Source organism: Anastrepha ludens, chromosome 3 (assembly GCF_028408465.1).
Source record: "Anastrepha ludens isolate Willacy chromosome 3, idAnaLude1.1, whole genome shotgun sequence".
In the NCBI taxonomy this organism is placed as follows: domain Eukaryota; kingdom Metazoa; phylum Arthropoda; class Insecta; order Diptera; family Tephritidae; genus Anastrepha; species Anastrepha ludens.
Window position 1 is genome coordinate 53736073 of NC_071499.1, and position 26014 is coordinate 53762086.

Genomic DNA, 26014 nt, shown 5'->3' on the forward strand with positions numbered 1-26014 from the left:
GGTCGACCCACGAAGCGTCGAGAGATTTGGTAGCTTATAAAACACTCAGGCTAAAAAGCCTATTGTATTCAAAGCTCTTGAAAGTAAAGGGGCAGATAGTCAAGGAGAGAAAGAGATAGGATTGAATAGAGACAAGGCCAGGGATAGCTAGTCCTGCGAGAATTTTACAGATTCTTTGGCAAATCTAAAAATATGCTCCAGCTTGAGAGAACGAATTTTACTCATTCTCATGACATCGGAACCAAAAATTCTACGAATTGCTCTAGCACATGCAGGACACTCACAGAGAAAATGCTCAGTGCCATCTGCCTCCTCTAAGCAAGACAGGTAAGCCGAACGACTTCAACGACAACAAATTGTCCTTTTTCGCTCAATTTTTAATTTTCAAATAGGTGTGAAAAATTGTTGCTGGCATGTTGCTCGGAGTGCTACTTTGCCATGAGATACATATGAAATTTCACGCATATTTCATGGCAATGCAATTGGGTGCATTTTGATAGCATTTTCACGTGAAACGCGCTCTTAGTACTATGCTTAACTGAGCCCATAAATTTTCACTCACTTTGATATCATGAAACGGTGCCTAATCAAATAGGGAGCCACGATTTTTCGATTACTACTTTATGTTTTAGATTATTATCGTTGGGCAATCGGACCTTTCTGCTTACATCAAGATTCCCGTAATAATTTTGAAGAATATCAACTTACATACACACATTTTAGTTCATTATTCCTTCAATGAACACTAACACTCTTACAAGAATTGCGGGCATACAGCTGCAAATCATTGCTCTACCTCATCCATAATTCACAGTAGCTCTAAGATTATCTTTATTAAGCTCTGTGTTCTTCTTTCACCAAACGTTAGACATGCCGTCGGCGCCAAAAATGTTCAATTTACTCTCATCCACAAGTCCGAGGTCTTGCAAATATACTCCTTAGTGAACTTTAACCGGCACCCTTAGTTTTTTGGCTTAATATGGGTATACTTAAGAGCAACTCGGTCTTTAAAGTCGTGTCACTGCATGTTTTTCCTAATTCCTGCTGAATATCTACAGTGTGCTCCAAGGTTAACCTAAGGTTCAGGTTCTGCTTTATTTTCCACTCGCTTTTCATGTACGAACCGCTCAGTGATGTGTTGCATAACAGATGCAGTAAGTCTCATTATTTTACCAACTTTTATGGGCCGATTAACCCTTTTTAACCGAGCTTCAGTTTAAAGGTTAGGCTCTTCAATGCGAATGTGCAGTCGGTACTGCTGTACAGTAGCTCTACCTGGAAAATCAGCACCGGTATAAACAGTCGCTTACAAGTTTTTGTCAGCCGAATTTTCTGGCCAAAAATAATGCCAAACAAGGAATTGCTCGAAAACGCAAGCATAGAGCCTCAAGACATTTGAATTAGAAGACAGAAATTAGAAGTCATTCTTTACTCAAGTAAGACGATAACAAAGCGAAGCAGGCAATGGAATGGAACCCACTCAGAGTGAGAGATTGAGCGCCTGACAGTCCAAGGGAAACCCGCAAAAGCACTGTGGATAGCGACACGGCTTAACTCGGGTTAAGCTGGAAGCAGGTGAAGGCGTTGTCCAGTAATAAAACGAGATGGTGCGTAGGTGTTTTCGGTGTCCTGTGTCCCGCTAAGGATTCAAGGAAACAACGCTGATGATGAACCATTTCCATAATGGTGTAGAAACAGATGCTTTTGTTGCACGGCTACCCATTTTTTTCAATAACGCACTTGTGACCACCTCTAATTATTACAGAAGTGTTGCTTTTTATGACAACACAGTAAAATAATAATGAAAATAGCTTTATTGATTTTCAAAATATTCCTCTTGGAAGTCAATACACTCCTGCATTCTCTTGCATAAATCTCCCAAGCACTTTTACCACTCAGAAGTGGAAACCTCCCAAATGAGCTGTTTAAAGACTTCAACAGCTTTTTCAGGCATTGAAAAATGTTAAAAAACATTGATCTTGCAATTTATTTTTGATGTCCGAGAAATGAAACATAAATCCTTAGGTGCCAAATCAGGACTGTAAGGAGGATTGCCCATTCAGTATTTTTCTTAGTTTAGAATATTTTCCGATTTAAATTTCAGATCGCGTACTGCATCAAATAAGCTGTGGCCCACTGTGCATTTCATTGTGCAGCTTATAGCTGCACTTTTATGGTCATGCCACAACCGCAACAACAACTACATGCATACGTGCATACAAGTATGCGCTTTCGTTATTCAACCCCTGCTGCTAATTTTTATGATCGCACTGCGCCAGTGGCAAGGAGTTGCCACCACACAATGTAAGCACCCATACATACATACCTATATACAATACATACACGAGTTATCCTACTAGACGTCGTTGTAGTTGCACTTTCAATAGCTTTGTTGGCAGTTCACTGTCAGCAGCCTTAAATGAAATCATTAGTGTTCATATTTAAAGGTTTATGAAAGTTTTATTTCGTCGCCGCCAAGCTGTCGTGCATGTTGCTCATATTTGTTTAATATTCATACGCATGGTAGTAAAAAACATTTGGTGCCGACTTCACAAAATCACTACATACTCGCCATGTGTCTCACACGTACATACTTGCACACATACATGCATGCAAAGTCACGTACTGGTTGAAGGCGAAGCGAGATTGTGAAAAATTATTTGCATAAATTTAATTGCGCGCTCTTCTAGAGCGCAGATTTTCTTAACTGAATACTATGCACTTAAAATAAATGTTTACTATGCACTTAAATTTAAAATTACTTTTAAGGCTAGTTAAGCAAATCGTTTCTGAAATGTTTCGGAAGTTTGGTGCCTACCCGCACAGCATTCGGATGAAGTTTGAACTTCTTGTGTCCGAAATTTGTTTGAAATGCAAAACTATTTTAAGTTGTATGAGTGCGAATGTAAGTGTATTGGGGACTATTCAGCTCTTTCGAGGTTTCTTAAAAACTTTTGCATTTCCGTTACAACTCTGTGGTTGATAAGGGTGGTGTACGCATGTATTAGTCATACAAAAAGTTCTGAACTTTGGTTCGTGGATGAAATTAACATAGTTAGGATTTTTCGATGAAGATGCGTCATTTTTATACTCGCGCACGGTTGTATTTAACAGTATAAAGTGACCGAGATATATGTATGTATATGTGGAGTTGTCAGCCTCGCATCGAACGCGATGCCGGATAGGGAAATGATCGGCAGATATCAACTACATTGGAGCCTTTTTGTCATCGAATTGCAAAAACACAAAAAGTGCATGTAGCGTAGTACACATAACAGAAGTGAAACTTTCAAGGCTGGCAAAGAAAGAGGGAGAGACCCGAGAGAGAATAAGAGAGCGAGAAAGAGAGAAAGAATATAAATCTAAATAAATTCACAACATTTGCAGAGAATACAAATAGAAAAAATTTACAAAAACGGAGAAGGGTCGACCGGTGTAGGTAAACGTCGGACACAAACCGTGGCAACAACGCGCACTACTCCGAGCGTTTATCACCCGCACAAACGCAGCGCTTCCAGGACCGCATCAATGGCACAAATTACCGCAACAATACCAATAAATCCAACGCCGAAATGGATAGCACTTTATAGTGTGCACAAACACTAGCCAAGAAACGGAAATAAGCGCCAAAAAGGAGGCACCAAAAAAAAAAACGCCAAAAAAATTGGAACAAAAAAACGCCCCAAACAATAGACACCAAAGAAATATAACGCCTAAAAGTAGGCACCAAAAATATATTTCCTACAAGTTTGCACCAACAAACAAGCGCCAAATAGTAGGGAGTGAAATTAGCAACCACAAGGAAAAACTCAGGAAAAATAGCCTAAAGTGTATCTAAGATGTATATAAGGTATAGCTCTCTCTCTCCTTTTTCTCTACGTTATATCTTTTATCTCTCTCGCGGAACGAAAATGCCCGAAACGTTGCATGGCCTCGAAATTGTACTCTCCATTCTCGCTCGTCCATCGACGCCGAAGAAGGTTCACTTCCAAAATCCATTCAGTTTTCGTCTTACAAATAGGCGGCTGGTTTGACTCAGAACGAGCGGCTGTATATGGAAGAACGAAAAATCTAAACCTTGCCATTTTTCTTCTTCCTCTGACCACGTTTTAGTAAATAAATCCATATATCTGAATATCTACTTAAGAAAACGCGGCCAAACTTAAAAAAACGCCCACCTTTAGAACCGGCATACTATTAAGATCAGCTAGAAACCACGACCACTATTTTATGTTAAGATTAAATTCCCTTCCCTCTATTGGTACAAGCCATAAATCTCAGTGTCTATGAGTTTGTTTGATCCCAAAAATCCACAGCCAGTCTAAATAAAATTTTCCCAAAATATGAGCGCCTATATAATGTTCGGTTTACCGTTCCTTACTTACTCGATAATACTTGTTAATTTTGAAAGCAATTTTATAATTTCACAATTGAACTAACCTTCATCCCAGTCTGTAAAAAACTTGCCCAGCTTATTTTCATAAATCTCTCTTGAGGCCTGTTTTGTATCAGCAAGAAATTTTTCTTCAAATGCTAAAATAAGTGATAATGGCTGGATGGTAGCTCTGGACTATACGGCGGATATGATCGAATTCCCCATATATATATGGGTGGTGCTTACACCGTGTTTGGATGTTTGGCCAAGTTCTTCTTCCAATTTATGGTGTGCGTCTTGATGTTGTTTTACAAATGGAGTGATCTACAGTTTTAAGCCGACTCCGAACGGCTGATACTTTTTATGAGGTGCTTTTTGTCATGGCAGAAATGCACTCGGAGATTTGGGATGAGCTGCCGAGGGGCGACCGCTATGTTATTAAAACAAAATTTTTCTATCACTTGGTGTTTCATGCAGGGAGATTTAAAGCTACACACTTTGGAACGGTAGTCATGCTCCCATCCATTCGGCTACGGTCTCCGAGCTGTAGTTCGTTACGGTTCGTTAAAATTTTATGCGGTCTGGCGATTTATGAAATTAAAATTTGAATGGGTCGAGCCAAGAAGCACCAAGAGATTTGGTGGCTCCTAAAATACCCAGCCTAATTGTATTTAGAGCTCTGGAAAGAGGGTAGATAGTCAAGGAGGGAAGGAGAAAAGTATCAGAGAAAGAGATAGGAAAGAATAGAGACAGAGATAAAGATAGTTAGACCTGTGAGAATTTTCCAGATTCTTTGGCAAATCTGTAAATATCCTCCAGTTTTAGAGAACGAATATTACTTATTCTCACGACATTGGAACCCAAAACTTGCTCTAGCAAAGGCAGAACACTCTCATACGAAACTGTTTATCTGTTGTGCTTATGAACTACTTCCATGATGTTGTGTTTCATAAGAACCCTCTTCACTCGCCAATTTCGGTCACTTATGTCCCATAGGCTTTTCATTGAGGTCGATTATTGACAGTAGTGGTCCGAATTGAGTGTTTGGCCTGATGGGAGCACTTCATAATGGATGGTTCCCTTCCAATCCAACCAAACACACAGCAAAACCCTCTCGGCCGTTAACTCGAACCTGCCTGTCGCTTTGGTTGGCCCATGCCGAAAATTGGTTATAATCTTTTTGAGCTGATTTTTCGCTCGTATGTAGCCAATTTTTCCATCGCCAGTTATTATCAGCTTCAAAAATGAGTAAAGAATTGCATACATCAATTCGGTCCCATAAAATGAGCTTCTTCTTGAAACCAGCCATATGCGAGTGCCTTCAAATTGTTTTCTGGTTAGCCTTTAGTTTCTAGGCAAACGAATAAATGTCCGGTTCGATTTCCTGCTTTTCATCTATTTTTTCATCTATGTTTTTATCTTTCTATCGCATTTTCGACTATTGCTTCTCATCTCTGACGTCCTTATAATCAGAAAAGAATCATTGCAACAACCTCACCACTATTGTATTGAATATTATATTGGGTCATAAACAGCAAATATTACCCTAACCCCGCTCCGACTTTTCTCCTTAGTGATGTTGCAACTAAAGCTTGTTTGAGGTTTTACGTTTTTAATCACAGATACGCCCACTTTAAGAGGATATCTAAAGAAAACAAACTACAATTCGTAAACAACTATCGTTGCTGAAACTCTAATTTAAATTTGATTAAACCCCAAATTTTTTCTACAAAATGATCGACGAAGTAATTTTCCCCTTATTTTCATATATTAGAAAAAAGATTCGGCCTTAAGTCAGCCGAAATCTTGTGTACTTAAATCAGTATACGAGACTGAAATTTACAGCCGTGAGCCGTGAGCATATTTACAGTGAGCTGATGCTTCTTCTCTATTTGGTTAGGTATCTTTCTTTTCTTTTTGAATAATAGTAAAGTGAAATTTGAGCGGAAGCTCAAATGATTAACAGTCGTAATGCTACTCAAAAGCAAATCACGGTCCTGGCGAGCACATCAATCTCGTGGATGTGTAAAATCATACGTTTGGCCATCACCAACTTCGACATTACTGAACGAAATATCCAATTCCCTAGATTCTAGATTCGTTAGCTGTGATAGTCGTTGGCCGAAGTGCTAGGCAAAGCATACAGCGCTTTTTCGATAGAGTTTATAGGCATCCATGAAAACCTCATCTTTTTATTTTCATTTTCAAAATTGGTTGTTGCTATTCAATTATTCTTAAATTGGAGCTATTAGTAAAAAAAATATTTAACTCAAAACAATTAAGAGAAAATTAAGTCTATCCTGAACTTTGAAAAAGCAAAACCGGTCCTAAGAAGTAAACAAGCAAACCTAACTTTGATGATTTGTTGTGCAAGTACAGAAAGAGAAAAGGGATTTCTTTTCAGAGGATTGAACGTTCAAAACATATTGAAGTAAAAAAGAGATTTTTTTAAAAACACTGATTCCAGTGAAAACGTTTGAAAACGTTTTTTTTCTAATAGCGGTTGCCCCTCGGAAGGCAATGGCAAACCCCCGAGTGTATTTCTGCCATGAAAAAGCTGCTCTAAAAACGATTTGCCATTCGGATTCGGCTTAAAACTATAGGTCCCTCCATTAGTGGAGCAACATCAAGACGCACACCACGAACACCTAGCAGAAGTGTAGGCGCCAATTATTTATTTTTTATTTTTATAATAGATTTTTTCAAAATTCTTCAATAGTAAATAGTGCGAGAACTTAGACATTTTAGGATCTCAAAAAAACCTAACGAGCTTCTAGAGGCAAGTACTACATTAAATATAAATCTTAAACCTTTTCAAACACTAGATTTGCAATACCAACACCCAGCTTTGTGTCCTTTAAAGTACCGAAATCAGTGACGTAGTCATTTTCTTGCAATATTGTCATCACAACCGTTACTTTTTGCTTACAACATGCAAGAATGCTTCATTTATTTTCACACGCTACTTAACAGCAACCGACTACTGCCTGCAATTCCTCCGAGCAGATAGACATTTACGAGCACACCAGACAGCAGACTTTCCTTCGCAAATGTAGAGATAATGGCGATGTCGCAGGGTAATAAAAAAATGACGAACTATGTACTGAGGAAAAGTGGCCGCTGTGTGCTCTCGTACTGTTTCAACAGTTAAAGCACAATAAATCCCTTAAGACGACAATCTTCAGTAAAAGCAGTTGCGCACCCAACACTTAAACTGACAACCGACACGAGATGTCGACGTGACAGAAATAGAATACCCTACTGACATGAGCAGCTTATGGCCAGCTGCAAATGCAAGCATACAACCGAGCAGGCGTGCATCTAACAGTAGCACCCGAGACAACTACATACATATACACTTGTGTTCACAATAATAGCAGCCTGATCAAAAAGTTTCCAGAATAGATTCAGAAATTTCAAAACACAAGTTTATTCCTCAAAAGTGTTACTTTCGCCTTCTAAGAACTCCCCACCAACTGCAACGCACTTATGCCAGCGTTTGATCCAGCTCTCGAAACATTTCTGGAACTCTATTTTCAGAACCGTCTTCAATTTTTCCATTACTTCCTTTCGGCTGTTAAAACGCCGATGTGGTTCACCGTAGTGCTTTTCTGACTTCATCAAACAGAAGAAAATGGCAGGAAGCCATATCGAGTAAATCCTATAGCTATTGGATGGTATTCGTTTCGTTCTTGGTCAAAAATTCAGGAATGATGATGGCACTATGCGACGGTTCAAAACCCACGAGCTGTTTTGCCCCAAATTCTTTTTTTTTGGCGAATTGCTTCACGTAAACGTCTGATAACGCCCAAGCGTTAGTCCTTATTAATTGACCCGATTTGACATTCTGGCAAAAATTGGTGGTTTACAATGCCGTTGTAATCCATAAAAACCGTGAGCATCGCTTTGGTTTTTGACTGAAAAAGACGTAGCTTTTTTGGTCCTGATTCATTCGGAGCTCTCCACTTATTCGCCTGGTGCCTGGATTGCGTGTCGTACTCATAAACCCACGTCTCACGAGTAATGATGAGTTCGCTGAATTTTTGGATCGAATTAAACCTTCGAAATCATGTCTTTGGCAATATCGCCTTTGTCTCATTTGTTGCATTAAATTCAGGTCCTTTGGGACCAACTTTACACGTCGCAACCAAAATCAGTAACTGATATGTCCTGGACGGATCCATAAGATATGTTTAAATCCTCTGTCAGCTCTCTGAATGCTAACTTTCAGTTATTGATCAACTTTTCTATCACTTTATTGATGTCTTAATCAGTTTTCGGTGTGCGCGGCCTGGCACTGCGTTCGCTGGACTCACGATCTCTTTTGAAGCGTTCATACCACTCGCAAACGGCTGTTTTCTTTAACGATTGATTACTGAAACAATTTCTCAACATTTCCAAGGTTTTCGCACCATTGAGTCCATTTTTACCGCAAATTTAAATACAAACGCGTTGTTGCAAATTCAAAACCATTTTCAGAACGGTAAAAAATCGAAAGGACTTGCTGAGGTAGATTTACTCAAGACAGTGTAACTTTTACAAATATCAAGAAATGGCGATCAATCATTTGTAAGAATGTTAATGAAAGACGTGGCAACTAAGTAAAAAGACCAAACAAAAAAAAACAGAACAGAACTCAAATCAGTTAACCTTGAGCGTCATCTGGCGGCTTTTCCTGGAACTTGTTGATCAAAATGGTATTGCAAAGTTTTGCAAATTTATTTCTTTTTCAAAGTTTTTTTTAATTTTTTAATAAGAATATGTTTCATACTACAAGAGATATCTTTTCACGCAATATTTGAATTTATAAAAAAATTCTAGATATATAGTTTTAGCGTCCATTTTTTTACTGTCAATTTTGGTATAATACTCATATAATGCCAGACCTGTTGTTACGGCAGTCGCCGTAGCCGAATGGGTTGGTACGTGACTACCATTCAGCATTGCGTAGATTCGAGTCTTCGTGCATGATCACCAAAGAATAGAAAAAGTTGTTTCTAATAGCCGCCGTCCCTCGGCAGGCAATGGCAAACTTACGAGTGTTTTTCGCCATGAAAAAGCTTCTCATAAAAAACATTTGCCGTCTAGAGTCGGCTTAAAAACACTCCATTTCTAGAACAACATTACAACGCTCACCATAAATAGTGTCTGCAGCGACAGCCAAGCTGCGCTCATTGCCTTAAACAGCCCCCAAACCACATCAGGGGTAAACGAGTCCTGTAAATCCAGGTTGAACTATGTCGGTAGACATAATGCCTTGATGCTAACAAGGGTCCCGGGACATGTGGGTATCGCAGGTAACGCGATCTCTGACTCTTTGGCCAGAATGGGCTCGAAGGCCAACTTCCTTGGCTCGGAGCCCGTTCTGCCACTACCTTCTGCCGCCATCAAAGCCACGGTTAGCAAACTGATTACACTAACCCACAAGCGAGCATGGCAGGTTGAGAGAGGCTGCAGATGGACAAAACTGATATTACCTGTCATGTCCCACCGACTGTTGCAGTTCCTTCTGTTACTAAGCAGAGGGGACTGTTGGATACTGGTTGGACTCATGGCTGGCCACTTTCTATAGGCAAATCACATGAAAAAGAAGAGCATCTCAGACAGTGCACTCTGCCCAGCATGTGGAGAGGAGGATGAGGCGGTGGACAACTTTCTGTTCGTCTGCCCCGCCTTCGCTCGAATCAGGCTTGAGGTATTTGGCATTGATGTGTTAAGAAGCGATCACCTTGGCTCCTTGGCACCACTCAGATTTCTTCGGAGGTCGAGTACATTTAAATAAAATTAAAAAGATAATCCGAGTGCAGTACAATGGACTTGCTAGTCTATCCCGACAAAAAAAAATCAGAAATAGGAGGAGCAGCTCGGCCAAACACCTCACAGAAGTGTACGCGCCAATTATTTTTTTTTTTATTATGCCAGACTAAAGTGGCTGAAAAACTGGCGCTGATTTTTGATATTTTCTTCTTTTTCTTATTGAAGGAATGGTCTGAACAAAATGCAAAAAACCGCCTGCAAAAAAAAAATTATGAAAAATCAACGCTATTCTTGAGCCACATGAAAGATAAACTTTATTACAGCAAAATTTAATGGGCTATGGAGCTACGTACTCGAAATTTCTCTTATAACTCGGATTAAAAAGTTATGTTTTTTTTAATTTTGTAAGAAATAAAAAATTTTAACATTATGCTAAGTTTATTAGTTTTTGTTTTATTAACACGTTCACGCCGGCGCGTTCCACCGGTGGCCCGCACAAGATTGCGTCATCTGGCAGCGCGTATCACCAATGGTACTTTATTAGACGGTACCTATGAGATAAGATGCCATAAACGACTACCCTTACGAAAAAATTTCGTTTTATGACCTGCAATCGCTCCCGATAGAGCGAAAAGATGTAAACATTGCCGTCTGTGGGCGAAGACCATGAATAACAGCGGTGGGGTGAACGTGTTAATTAATCATAAATTCTGTTTTTGATAACTTTTTTAATTAATAAAAAAATAATTTGAGTGATGGAAATCGTTTGCCCATCTCGCGCTCCGTAAACTTTTTTACTTAATAAAAAAAATATATTTTGATTAATGGAAATCTTTTGCCCTTTTCGCGCTCCATTGCTTGTCTGTTGCTATATTTCAGCTCTCTGAATCGCAAATGTCAAATATGATTAACGTACGGCGGTATTTGCAAATACTGTAAGACTTCGGAGAGGGTGATTAATTTTGCGCCACTTTATAAAAAATATATTTTTATAAGGAAATAAAAATAAATACTTAAAAAGTAAATAAATTGTCAAAATTTCGTATTATGTGCACTGCTATTATTGTGAACACGAGTGTATATATACATACATCCATCTGTATGTACATATATGGACACAGTTCTGCCCATTCGTGCAGGACATTTCCGTCATACACATTTCTTAGACATTTTCCTCTTCTCCAACTCCATCTCGAGCTCCATTTCCATCTCGCGCGAACGAAGCCGTATGTTTTGCTTCAGTGCATCGCAGTGAAAATCGTCATGCAAGAGTTGAGCAATTCACCATTTGTGGCAACGAAGTAACACTCATACAGTGCCAGTTTTATACTTTTCGACGAGCACAGCTTTCTACTTACTTGCCATTTCCTGGCGATGGTGAGCGCAGCATTAAACTGCTGTTTGTTGCCTAACACAGAGTTTGTTGGTTCCGGTAAGAGAACTTATCCGCACCTTGCTAGCAGCCATCATCTTGTATAGTATCTGCCGCCGCTTTCGTGCCATGTGTCAGTTAAGCGGCATCTCTCGACATTTTCTAATCTTTTAGTGTACGATAAATGCTTTTGTTTCTTGCTGCGTTTACTTTTACGATTTTGTTTTTTTACATTTATTGCCATTTTAAGACAATGTTGAAGGCAAAAAAGGCAATAAAATATGTTTTTATGACTTCTTTGCGATTCTCGCGTGCACGTAATGAGACATTGATAACAGGAATGATTTGCTGTACGCCTCACTGCCCCTGAAGTGATGGTGAACGAAGCCGTGCTCTTGCTATGGCTTAGAAGCAGTAAGGACACTTGGCTGGTAGGAGTGCTTCTATTGCCAATTTTAAGTCACTTACCTAAAGATTTTGAATGCTCTTGGATTAATTTATTTTAAGTCATTGCAAATTTTTTTATTACACATTTCTGTCGGCTCTTATATCTTTTTCAAGGCTTTACAATTACATTATTGAGATTTCTTGAAGTCATAAGGAGTTAAAGTAAACTATTTTTTATAGGCTTTTAATTGCTACGGTCCATGTAGAAATGGTTGTCAAAAGCACAAATTCTTGGCCAATAGAAATCATAGGAAAAAAGTTTTTTACTTTATTGATATGAGCTGACGTCTGTTCCGCAGTTAAGAACTTAATATTTTTTGATAAAAGTTACTTCAGAATTATCATACACATCTACTGCCAATGTAAGAAATCGAGATGAGTCACACGAGGAATGACGCCCAAAAATTTTAGCAAAAAGTGAAGTGTTTGTCATAAGGTTTGAAGACCGGGCGTTATCCTGTTGGGACGAAAATGGTGATCTAGTCATGGATTCGTAAGGTGAACTGAGATTGTGGAGGGAACTTTTCTCCAAGTTGTTGGCAGACGCAGAACACAATAATCCTGCCTCCGGAGCTGCGGGATATTCCCAATCAGGGATGATGGAGTGCCGACCCTGCACCCAGGGTACACTACAAGCAGCACTAGAGTGCCGCTTTGATACCATAATGAAGATCACTACCTGCGAAAAATTGCAAAACTTAAAGGAAGAAAAACATCTACAGTCATCCATTGCTGTTGATGTAGTGGATAAGAGAAACGGAGTATAGGTTGGAGTCTAGTAGGGAACCTCAAATGTCTATCCGCCAGACCCGAACATTTGCACAGAAGTGAAAATTCCAATGCAACAACTTAAAAACAAAAAAGCTGCCAGAGCTAACGGCCTGCCTGTCGAACTGTTTAAAACTGGAGGAGATGAGTTGCGAGCATGCATCAACGGTGATTGGAGACTCAGCATCCTTTGTCCTATCCTAAAGAACCACTTTGCTCTATCCTATCCATAAACTGCGCCAACTATCGAGAGATAAGCCTTATCTCCATTGCATATAAAATTCCCTTCTGCCTGCTATGTGATAAACTAAAATTGTGCTGTGCAGAATGACGTTCAGCAGCATACAAAGCTCCGTCAAGATAGGAAAGAACCTCTCCAACGCCTTTTGTAACCGTTCGCGGTTTCAGACAAGGTGGCCGATTGTCATGCGAGCTCTTCAACTTTGTTATGGAGAGTGCGGTTTTCAGGGCGGGTGCAGAACGAAACGGAACTTTTTTATATACAACTGTCCCGCACTTTGCGTATGCTGATGATATCGACATCATCGGTCATGCCAAGCAGGATGTCGCCGCGCTTTTAGGGTTATTGAAAAGGAGGTTGCACGATTGGGTCTGACGGCAAACGAGGGTAAAACCAAGTTTATGCTGGCGTCCTGCAAAGAGTCGCAGCGTCTTCAACCACAGATCGAAGTTAACAACTATAAACTTGACGTAGTCAAGGACTTTATTTATCTTGATTGCGCTATTAGCAGCAACAACGATGTCAGCCTTGAAATCAAACGAGGGATAACACTTGCCAACAGCTACTACTTTGGGCTAAGTGCACAATTGAGCAGTAAAGCCCTCTCTCGACGAACGAAAACAATACTCCACCAGACGCTCATCATCCCTGTGCTCCTGTGGCGCTGAAGACTGGACAATCAAACAATTAGAAGCAGCCGCTCTTGAAGTTTTCGACAGGTGGCTGAGTCATGTCGTAATATATATTTGACTTGTCACTCAATTACTAAAATTTGTTTAGGTACTTCAACCATTTCTACTACCTATTTAAGTATGCATAAATGACCGCATGTCTCTATTGAAGCAAATGAGCGATATGAACTCTTTCTAAAATTGGATTTTAGTTTTGCTTTCACTATCAATTAACTAATCGTTCGAAAAGTGCTTTCCATGAAGAAACTTTTTATGGTACAAGGACAACCATTATTCCAGATGCGAAATAGAAGGAAGAGTAATATATGCCAATTGTATGAAAAGTAAGCGCAAGAAAAAGTGAACTTAAAAAAATTGTTTTATTTTTTTTTATTCTACCCATAATCGTTTCCAACTTCCAGATACTTATTCCAACGATCCTCCAATAATTCATACCACCTCTGTAATATTTTTTTAATACCGGGTGTTTTTGGCTGCATGAGAACTGTCGATATCGATAATTATGGTTTGATAGTTGAAAATGGCGAACTGTGTTGACATTTCTGTTCAGTAAGGCAGTAAGTTTTGGCAAGTCATCTTCAATCGTTTAACCCCAGAACAACGCTTCCAACTTGTGGAAATTTACTTTGAAAATAAATAAATAAATAAAATTGTCCGCGAAGTGCTTAGAGCGGAAGTATTGAAGAGGGCAACGAAATGTCGATTCGTCATCGTTCTCAACTTTATGGTCCTCGTCCTTCGACTACGTGGAAAATTTGATGAAAGGAACTTGACTTACGGGCCTATGAAATACAGCTCATGCAAAAATTGAAGCTAAACGAACATAGTTTACGTTGAATTTTTGTTGATTGGGCTCACTTAGATTTGGTATTTAGATTTATTGGAAAAAGTAGTAAAATTGGGATGACTGAATGGGCCGTAAAATTCGTAGCCGTGGCTGACAAAAGTCTGATATCATAGTCAAAAAATAAATGCCATGAAATCATCAACCAGAAAAACCATTCCAACAATATTTCTGTTTTGTATTTTCACTTTAAGTTCTCACACTCTTAAAGAAAGACCCGATATAATAATATATATAAGTATATATAGTTATGGTAGCGAAGAGAACATTTTTATGATTTTTATTTTTTGGCATTTGCTATTCACAAATTCCTCCGCGAAATACTTGTTTGAAAGGCTTTCATAGTACCGGCTCTGGTTGGGCCCGAATGCATCTTGCAAGAAATGTTAACACTTCCGGTATTGCTGTTATACCTATGACTGTTAAAATAATATAACATTTTCTGCTAGCCTAACGAGAGTGGATTAACTCCGCTCTGAAAGTAAGTAGTTAATGCGTTTTCATGCGACAACAACAATTTCACGTGAATTTTGTATTTAAATGTAATGATTAACTGCAAGTTAAGCACAAATTGCATTTAGCGCTTGGTGGAAATAGGCTGCTAGTATGTATAGAGATAAAAAAGTTTATACTATCCCTGCTTTCAGTAAAATTACAGATTCACCAGCATCAAACTAATCAATAAAATAATCTCATTTTTTACTTTCATTTGTGTTCATTGCTCGAAGCTCTTTATTTTCGATAGCATCCATTAAAATTATCTCCATTTGTTAACAGCTCAAAAAAAGCTTGCGTTTTATCAATATTTATTGGGGTAGTTTATTAATTCATTGCATTTGCATACCCAAAGTTTTTTTATTTAAATTCTTCCCGCCATTGTTTGTTTATAAATGAATACACGAGCGCGCCAAAATAATTTTGCCGCATGCTTGCCACACCAAGTTGCGCCAGGAGTGTTGAGTGAGCGTATTTTGGATTCATAAATAGTTTTGCTTTTCATTAATATTTACCTGACTGCAACGATTATAAATAAATTCTTCACTTTTTCCTATTCTCCTCTCGCTGATTCCTTATTTGTTCCCGTTCACCGTTCTAGTCGCAAGTGCTTGTCACTCTTCATACAAGCCATGGCATTTTATGAAGATTAAGTATATTTGCACCTTCGCCAGGTTTTATTGTTTACGACATCATTTAAAAGCACATATATTAAAAAAATTTAAACAAACATAAAGCAAGGATAACAGTATTTTGATAGCCGCACTATGACAGGCAGGTGGTTGGCGGAATAGAAAGAGAGCGAGTCGATGAGATAAGAAATGGGCGTAAGACCATTAAACTAAATTCTAAATCTATTGTCTTTCAGCTGTACTGGGACCGCGTGCCTATTTTATTCTATTTTTTATTTATGTTAATAAAAAAATATTTCGACTTTCATCCATTTCCAATTTTTTCTCCATTTTTCATATACTTAATATGCTGCGCTCGTGGAAAATTTCCAAGAAATAAGAAAAGATACAGCAGCCCCTTCTGTGACATGCATTTAAATAAGGTTAGCACGGAGATAAATAAAAACTACAATAGTTCAGAAGCGACTAGAATGAAAAAAGTATATTCCATACCATACACACACACACAAATCTGTAAAGTATACTATTTTCTTAAAAGTGTTTTGTAAAGTATAGACTCGACAAGCCATTGTGATGCACCACTCAAATATTCCTCGTGGGTTACTGTGCTCGCATGTACAGCAATCACTCTTTAAATAACTAGTCGTGAACTAGTTCATGACAAACTAGTTTCAAAGTAGGCTCTTCCTAACCTTTTTTTTAGTTAATTTTTTGCTTACTTGCAAATGCAACAATGACTCCTGTAATAATAAATTGTGAACTAGTTCGTGACAAACTAGTTTCAAAGTAGTCTCTTCCTAACCATTGTTGTTTTTTTTTTGGTTAATATTTTGCATGCTTGCAAGTCCAACACTCACTCCTAAAATGGCTAGTTATGAGTTAGTGCAGGGCAACCTAATTTCAAAGTAGTCTCTTCGTAAACGTCCTTTGTTTTGTAAACAGCGTGCAAGTAAAACAATTACACCTAAATTAACTAGTTGTGAAGTAGTTCATGACAAACTAGTTTCAAAGTAGTCTCTTCGTAGCCATTTTTTTTTTGTTTGTTAATATTTTGCATGCTTGATTAGTTGTGAACTAGTTCATAACAAATTTGTTTGAATGTACTGAAAAAAGAACAAATAAAGTTCGTAAGTGATATGCTTAAAATTTATGTACCAAATTTTTCGATCAAATTATCAAAGTACAGCTCATCAAACGTAGAGTTGCAAGACGCAAAATATAAAAGGTAACCCTTGTAGCACGGTAAGATATTCGATAGAATGGAATAGAACTGTGAACTAGGAAATCGTTTATATCTCGACATCGCTTCGATGCCATTAATGTCTTATATAAGGCCCCTGCAGACTTTTTAAAGCAGTTTCCTAGCATAACAGCCTTCTGTTAACTTTTTTACATTCAACAAGCTCCAGACACTGCAAAGCAACCACATAAAGTGTGTTGGGGCATCTCCTCAGCTATTAGAAAAAAATATTGATTAGTTTGAAAACACTGGTAAGCAGAAGGTTGATATTCATTTTATTTTTAGTATTATTTCCTTCTACATACATAAAATTCGTGCAATAATATTCCGCTTTGGAGTCTCCGGCAGTTGGCAACTTTAAATATTCGTTGCTCTAGAACTAACTATGGGTTGAATGCTCCTATCAATCACAATTTTCAAATTCGTTAAATAAAGGTTACCCATACACCTAACTAGTCTCCCATTTCTCCCAATGACGGTCAAATTTAAACTGGCAAATATCATAAAAACCCAATTGGTCATCAAACAAAATCAAGCTAGCGCCCATAAAATGCACCCAGGATGCACGCTGTATATACACAAAAACAAATAGGGAATATTTCCACTGCAATTTAAAGCCATTCTGTTGTTTTTATGGCATATTTCATTGCGGACAATTGACTGCCAAATTTACGTTTCGTTCCCGCCTTTACCGCTCCAGCATACCGTTTTTCACTTGCCACCCATAAGAGAAAAGAAATTGCATGCCACCAAAACTTGCACAATACGAGTTTGTTTTTATAAATTTTTTCCTCTCGAAAATATCCTTTCAGGCCCTCAACACAGTTCGTTTGCTGCACAATTGACCAAAGAAAATTGTGTGCATGTAATTTAATAAAAAAACAAATGTGAATGAAAGTAATTTTTTAATAATCGTAAATTACTTACGTACATATACAGATATACTTTACACTTTTAAAAGTTCAATGAGAGATGCATTAATAAAATTAAACAAAACTTGGTGTTCTCTACTTTAAACTCTTCAAATGGGTATAAAGATTAAACCAAAAAATAAATAAAAATAAAAAAGAAAAATAAAAATCAAAATAAAAATAAAAAAATCAACTTAATAAGTATTCTTCCTCTCGATAGTAGCAATCATTCGAACGAGTTTCGCCTCCGAGAGTATTTTTGCCATGAAAAAGCTTCTCATAAAAAATATCTGCCGTTCGGAGTCGACCTAAAAGTATAGGTCCCTTTTATTCTATTTTATGTTCCGCTGAAAGTTGGAAACCTAAGAAATAATGTTTCTGCTGAAAATGAATCCACTAAATGGTATTGGGATCCGAATATTGAAATAAATATTTACTGTCTGAAATTGAATCGTTATTGTAATCGTCCATTGAATCATCTTAGATAAACACTTTAAAATAGAGAGTATTTCAAATGACGCGTGTAGATGTTGTTTTCCAATGAAACATGTAAATATTCAGATTCTTCCAGGTCTCCCTATTGGTTTATTAAAAATACGGTTCTTAACAAAAATATCTGCAAAATGACGCAGTTTAAATGTCCACCATGAGCACCTCTACAAGATTCGATTCATGAATGCCACATTGTGGAGCATATCGAGATATTGAGGCTGAAGCTTAAATGATGTGCAGCAACACTTCGCACTATAGCAGCAATATTCTCAACGGGAACGTTCAGTTCTTGGTTTGCCAGTCCAGTACCAGTTTCTTGCAATTTCTTCACCAACCTTTGAATTGTCGACTCCTTCGGATGATTATTTGCACTAAAAAAATCAGGCATTTTACGATATGTTGTCAATAACCCTAACGCGTTGTGCTATCGCGTAAATTTGCACATCTGCCTACTTAACAAATGTCACAGATGGCATAAAAAAGGTAGCGTCTAGGTACTCCTTATTACCGGCATCTATGCGTCACTTTTGACAGACTCGCTATTTTCTTCTACTCTTGAATATTAAACGTATGTTTAACAAAAACTTCCGCTTTCATGATTTCTCGATTTTTCTCTTCAAGAAAGAAAAGCACGGTGGGACAAAATCCAAAAACTTCGGCTGTCAAATTGTGCGAGACCCTGCAAAATCCATTTGAAATCAATTTCAACACCCAACTGTTCGGAATACCTTATAAATATAAGGCTGGGTATCATGGCTGGGTTCCTCGACGGAAACCCTTAATTTCGAAGGTAAATAAGAAAAGGAGGCTAGAATTTGCTAAACAGCATTTCAATAAGCCCGACGCTTTTTGGAACACCACCATAGTTAGTGATGAATCAATTCATTTTATTTGAGTCAGATGGAGCACAAAAGATTTGGCGAGAGCCAAATAAAGAGCTTCAAGAGAACAACCTGCTCAAAGCAGTTAAACAAGGTGTAAGAAATGTAATGGTTTGGGGGTGTTTCGCGGCGCGTCAGGTGTCGGAAAGCCCGTGTGCATAGATGAGACAATGGATAATCGCATGTGTATCGCGACATTCTTAAAGAAATTTTAACTCCAAGTAACGAAAAACTGGGCCTTAATGGGACAACCTGGCAATTTCAACAAGATAAAGACCCAAAACATTCATCTTATCTTGTGCAGGAGTGGTTGATAGACCATTCCAAACAGCTTAAATCACTCCCCCAATCGCCGAACTTAAATCCTATTGAGCATGTGTTGCATCTTCTGGAACGGATCTTCCCACATAACGACAAGGATTCTCTGAAAGAGGCAGTAATTGTTGAATGGAGTACAATAACACCTTGCGAAACTTCAAATATGGTAAATAGTATGTGGAGACGTTTGGAGGCCGTTATTCAGTTACAGCTGCAATGGAGCAAGGTGATTACGCTACCTGTGCTAATACTTTTTTGATGTGAATTTGTGCCTTATTTTAACTTTCTAGGTTGGGTTTGTAAACCTAAGTTGAAATTAATTTTTTTTTTTGTTCAGACACGTAATAATTAAGTGTATTTAGAAAATACCGTTTTTTATTTTTTTATAAAGAGTGGTTAAAGTTCAAGGGCCGATGTTGAGTGTGAACCACACCTAAACATCAAGTTTTTCTCTGCATTTCATTTGACACTTTTCAATTCAGACTAACTCAATTTGAACCATGGAAAGATACACAATCGAGCAATGCGTTAAAGTTATTCAGGCTTATTATGAAAGCGGGCGTTCAAATCAAAATGCACTTCGTGATTTTTCGGTCAATTTAATCGTCCAAATGTATGTACGTACAATCAGAAAAATTGTGCAAAAGTTTGAGCAAACCGGGTCTGTAGGAGATGTGAAAAGACCAGTGCATGCTCGTACAGCTCATACTGCAGAAAATATTGCTGCTGTTGGCGATAGTGTGGTTGAAGAGCCGTCCACCTCAACTCGTCGTCGTGCCCAACAATTGCACCTCTCACGCTCGTCGTTGATGAACATTATGCATAAAAACTTGCATTTATACGCTTACAAGGTGCAATTGACTCAAGAACTGAAGCCACCTGACCATTTCAAACATTTCAATGGTCAGAATGGTGGCAGGAAATGGCAACAGTGAATGACCAATTTTCGAAGAAAATCATCTTCAGTGATGAGGCACATTTTCACCTCAGTGGATTCGTCAATAAGCAGAATTGCCGCATTTCGGCGAATGATAATCCAAGAGTGATTTCCGAAAAACCAATGCACCCACAAAGAGTGACTGTTTGGTGCGGTTGGGCCATATTTTTTCCAAAATGAGGCCGTTCAGGCAGTTACTGTGAATAAAGTTCGCTACCGTGAGATGATAACGAACTTTTTATGGCCCGAGTTGGAAGATATGAATGTGGACGATATGTGGTTTCAACAGGACGGTGCCACTTGTCACACAACTAACGAAACAATGGCTCTTTTGCGCGAAAAATTTGATGGCCGAATAATCTCACGTCGCGGCGATGTCAATTGGCCGCCAAGAGCATGTGATTTGACACCGTTCGACTTATTTCTTTGGATTTATTTGAAAGAAAAGGTGGACGTCGATAAGCCAGCAACAATTGAAAAGCTAAAGGAGGAGATGATTCGGCACATTAACGTCATAGATCCTCAATTATGCCTCAGCGTGATCGAAAATTTGGACCATTAGATGAAGATGTGCCGCCGAGGCCGCGGCGGCCACTTGGCCGATATTTTATTCCATACATAATTGAGCCATACCAATATTATCATAATAAATACAAATGACAATAATTCCCCAAAAAAAAATTTGTTTTATTCAAAATCAACACCGGCCCTTGAAACTTAACCACTCTTTACTTTCATTAGAAGAAAAGCTATAGCACTGAGAACTTTAAATTTTTGAGTGTGCCAATACTTTATTGATTCACTGTAGATATAAAAGGAAAAGTTATTTTCTTAACGAAAATTCTACTTCATAAAACTTAATTAATTTTCTTCTCTTGTTTGTATAATTGTGACGCTCGCTGTGAATTATCTCGTAAAAAATGCTAAAATTTGTCCCTCTCACTGTTACGCATAACATTTTCTGTTATGCTAGCAAAATCATATGAAACTCCCGCTCTGAAAGTGAGTTTGATATAACAACAAGAACAATTTCAAGGGTATTCGTTGATCTAAATACGCTGCTCACCTATGTAAGTTCGACAGCTGAGCGAAATGTGAGCGAAGTCTAAGGGGAAGTAGGTTATAAACTGCGTTTGAAAGAGAGCATTGACAAGCATTGATACAATAACAGTTTCATGTAAATTTATACACTTAAATTTAATATTTAACTACAACAATGCGTAAAGTGCAGTTGAAGGTCGTTGGAAATAGCCTTATGGCCCCAGAAATCTCCAGCAGAAATAAAATTATTTTCACCTTTGGTGCTTATTATACTCCTCCCGTTATGGCCACCAACACTTTGATTAAGGTATTTTCGGTAATTTAATATTTTTATCTTCGTTTTTTATAAAAACAAAAATCCTGTCTCATAGGTATGCACGTGGCAACGTTAATTCCGTTTGGGAAATGATTTCAATTTCTTATTCAGGAATCGTCAAAAATTTCCATTGTTATGTACAATCGTTCACACCAGTAAATAACTGAATTTGGGCATCTAAATATTTAAGGTAGCAGATTGCTCGACACATACATACATACATACGCTGTAATACATATATAACCGCATAATTACGTAAGAAAAAATATATTCTATTTATTACTGAATCCTTATGAATTCTGCATACAAAAACTCAACCAATTTCCCAAAGCCATACCTATAAGCCAATAAAAATAAAACAATGCTCGCAAGAACAACAACAATCTTAAATGCAATAAAGTTAACTAAAACGCGACTTGCATTAAAATTTTATTTAGAAATTTGTTTGCATTCGAATATAGGTGCATACATATGTATGTTTGTAGGAAAGTAAAGAAATTCATATTCACAATTTAAAGATAAAAGTATGAAAATAAATTTTTTTTATTTAAAAAAACCGCTGCCACAATGGTACAAAAGGACGAACACGGCAGTAGCTGCATCAGCTATGAAAATAAATGGACGCATACCAAAATAAATATACCGCTATAAATATTTATATATTCAAAGCATATTTGTATGCGTGCGTTTATCTACGTCTGAATTGAATACCAATGCTGTGTGCCATCAAATTTTTACGAACATGCCAAACGCTACGTTTTTCGTCTGCTTTGCTATTTTATTTGACTACTCCGATTTCCGCCCATCCAAGATTTCTTTGTGATTTGAAACCCAGCCAACATATTTTCAGGCTGATATGACGGAATGCGTTACACCCAGCATGTGAACGACACATTCACTAAATTGTGGCGCAAAATTGGCAATTATTGCAATATAATAGTGGCGCAAAATTAATCATTCTATTTTGTTCTTAAATAACTTTTTTAGGCAGTTATATGAAATGGTTGAAGTACCACTCTGGCATTCCCCAAGTAGCACTAAAGAGCCATTTGATATCATTTGGAGACCTCCAACTGACAGATATTTGCGGCCAACCAGAGTTGATCTAGTAACGGAGAAGGCTGATGGGATTTAGGTTGAAGCACTGCCTCAGGCTGTCAAAGAAATTAGCACCCAGTTAACGTAATCGTCTAGGTGCCAAACCCGGACTTCGAAAAGAAAAGAGAAGTGCCCAACACTCTCTGTCTCTGAAAAGTACCCACAGCTCTGCAGAGGAGCTTACTTGGTAAACCTAGCTTTTATGCGGGTGTGCCGATCGTCCAATGGCCGGTAAACACAGCTACAATTTTGAAAATTGAATAGCGTGGAGTTCCTAGAACTTTCTGCATCCAGCGTCTACTGTACTGGGTGCAAACGGTTTTCGAAATAGCACACATAAAATGCCGGGGATGCGGATGTCTGGCAAGGAGACCTCTAAGACCAATTCAGTCGATTGCAGATTGCTCATCAGCAATTTCATGTCCATCTATGTTCCTATCTTCTGGAACCCAGATCTGAGAAATGTTATCTGCACAACCCAGATATTTGATCTCTTCTTTACAGAAGTTGATTCGTTTGGATCTGCACTAGGCGTCATCAGTGCCTTGATCGCAGCTTGGTTATCGGTAAAAGTGTTAGTATCTCTCCCTCGTTCCCGCGTACCCTAAGCATTCAGCATGCCGGTAGGATCGGAGAGACTTTTGCCTGACAAGCATTAGCAGTATTCGGCTGGTTAAAGAAACGCCCTGTTCCGATTCCCCATTCCATCTTGGAGCTGTCAATGAAGACAGAGATACCAACCTCGGTGCAGATTTTCCCTTGTTGCAGTCCTCCCTACTTGAAAAGTTTGCCCGCGCACGACTCTCAGACTCCAGTTTGCGGTTAGAGAGATCTGTAAGAAGTCCAGAGAAATGTGGTGTTGACTGGCTGAAAATGCTACCATGTCCCTTGTGAAATTGCCTCCAGAGGCCAACCTGCTGTAACCTGATTGGCTTTGCACAACGATAGAAATGATAAGTTGATGGGAAGTAAAAGCAAAACGACATTAGGGGGTCCCGCTGGTGTAGTGCTCAAGAATTAGGGAATTTTCAAGAATTTTTTTTAGAATAAAAAAATGAAAAACTATATTTAAATTTTTAGGCATTTTATTTAACTGCTTTTAACTCCAAAAATAAAGGCAATTTATTTTAACTTTAATAATTTAAAAAATGGCCAAAAAAATTGTTTATCATAAAACAAAAATTAACAAAATGGCATGGTCTTAAATTTGACACTCTAAAAATCGGTTTCTTTTTCAGTTTTTTAATAAAAAAAATACGAAATAATTGAAATAATAATATGATTCTAGTACGAGCGATAGCCATTGCTGCTGTTAACAACATATTAAATTTTCAGACGATTTGGTTGAATAGTTTTTTTTTTTTTTCACAGCACCAGGCCGAAAAACGACGTTTCGAGATAAATGAGTTTAAAGTTTCAGGTACAGGAGCACGCTCTCTACCAGTTAATCGGCTGTAGAAACTATAATGCAATACAATATAAAAAAAATCGATTTTTTAAAATTTCTAGACCACCGGGTCCTTTTAGGAGCAGCACTGGGACAAGTTCTGCATGCTCCGGTGATGCCAATACAAACAGTCTTTTGCACCCCCATTGGTTTAGTTATATTATAGCCCTTACAAAGAGCTTCGCATCAAACCAGGCACCTCTGTACGTTGAAGTTCGTAGAAGCACTAAGTTGTACATTCAAGTAACAACCTGTTTCTTAAGTCCCCATTTAATGCCTAACACAGATTAGCAGGAAAAGAAAGTTATAATGGCCTTCTTCACCCGATTTTCAATATGTAGATTCGAACGGAGTATAGAATTAAGAATATTTTCAAGATACTTAACTTCCAATTAAAGCGGGAGACGCGGTTATTTAATCTGGGATGTTTAAAGTGTGGAGATTTATAATTTCTGATTTTTACTAAATGCAAAAAAATTATTTTGAGTGAGGGAAATCTTTATTTTGACCTTTACGCGCTCCATTACTCGTCTGTTTGTATACGGCAACTGTCTTGGCGTGCCATATCATTTGCAAAAATTATAAAACTTCCGATGGTGTGATTAATTCTGCGCCACCTTATACTCTTAGCATCACAGTTGACTAAATACGAGTAAAATCTTATTGCATGGCTAACTAACTGCCGGTTTAACTAAAGGACTGTATTTCAAAATTACTGCCTTACCAACTTACTGACTGACTCTCAGCTTTTTTGACTGACTGCGACTGCCTGCTTGACAGTGGCTCTGGGATCGGCGTCATTTATTTTATTTATTTCCTTGCTTTTTTTTCCTGCTGACCGAATGTTCCCAAAACTATTTATTTGATTTCCTTATGCCCATAATTCAAAACACGGCCCAATAAATTATGTATGGACAATAAAAAGTAACAAAATGGCAAAAGTACCAATAAACATAAAAGTCAGTCGTGTCAGTTGACCGTATGAATGTGGAGGAGCAGCCACATTTTATTTATGATATGGTTGAATTTGTTCTGCTCCATTTCCGGTCAGGCGGCAGTGGATGCGAGAGCATTGATAAATGCGTTGATGAATCCATCATAGTGGTAGTAGAAAAGGGAAAATACGTTCGCAAGTGTAAAAATAGGAATTAAAATTTGTCTCTCCATTTAAAGTTATGTAGGTAGGTTTGGTTTCTAGGAGCCAATTAAAGTTTATATTCTAAAATAATATTGCTACAGATTTTAGATGTGGTGCATTCTGCTGTCCAGACTCTAAATAAATTTGTTTAAAGATAAATTTTAGCGACAGGGGTAATCAAGAAAATTTAGTTATTTGTGCTATGCACATAATTTAAACATTTTTTCTTTCATAAAATAACTGAATCACAAGCATAAACTTCACTTATCACTTATCTTTGCATATTAAGAAATGCTTGAATATCATTTTGCCGAATATTCATAATGCTTTGTTGACTCGGTACCGTATGTTTGTTAGGAACTGTGGATGAAACAAAAGATTTTGGCGTTAGTTTTTCATCGAATTTCTCATTTAATAGTCATATTGACTCAATATGGAAGTCCGGAAATCCTATTCAACATCAAACATTGTTAGATGGAACTGTGCACAGTTCTCTCAATCTGTAGGCACTTACACTGCTTTACACGACTTTCATACGTTCAAGTTTGGAATATGCTACGTTCGTTTGGAGA

General features: G+C 37.9%; 1 protein-coding gene across 1 annotated transcript in view; it reads left to right on the forward strand.

The window, feature by feature from the left end:
* Window positions 1–2006: 2006 nt before the first annotated feature.
* LOC128857510 (low-density lipoprotein receptor-related protein 2) overlaps window positions 2007–26014 on the forward strand; it is a 134316-nt gene continuing 110308 nt past the window's right edge. Inside the window, exons 1-2 of the mRNA XM_054093260.1 lie at window positions 2007–2041; window positions 2105–2304. Of these exons, the coding sequence (XP_053949235.1) occupies window positions 2007–2041; window positions 2105–2304 (235 nt within the window). The remainder of the gene's footprint in view (window positions 2042–2104; window positions 2305–26014) is intronic.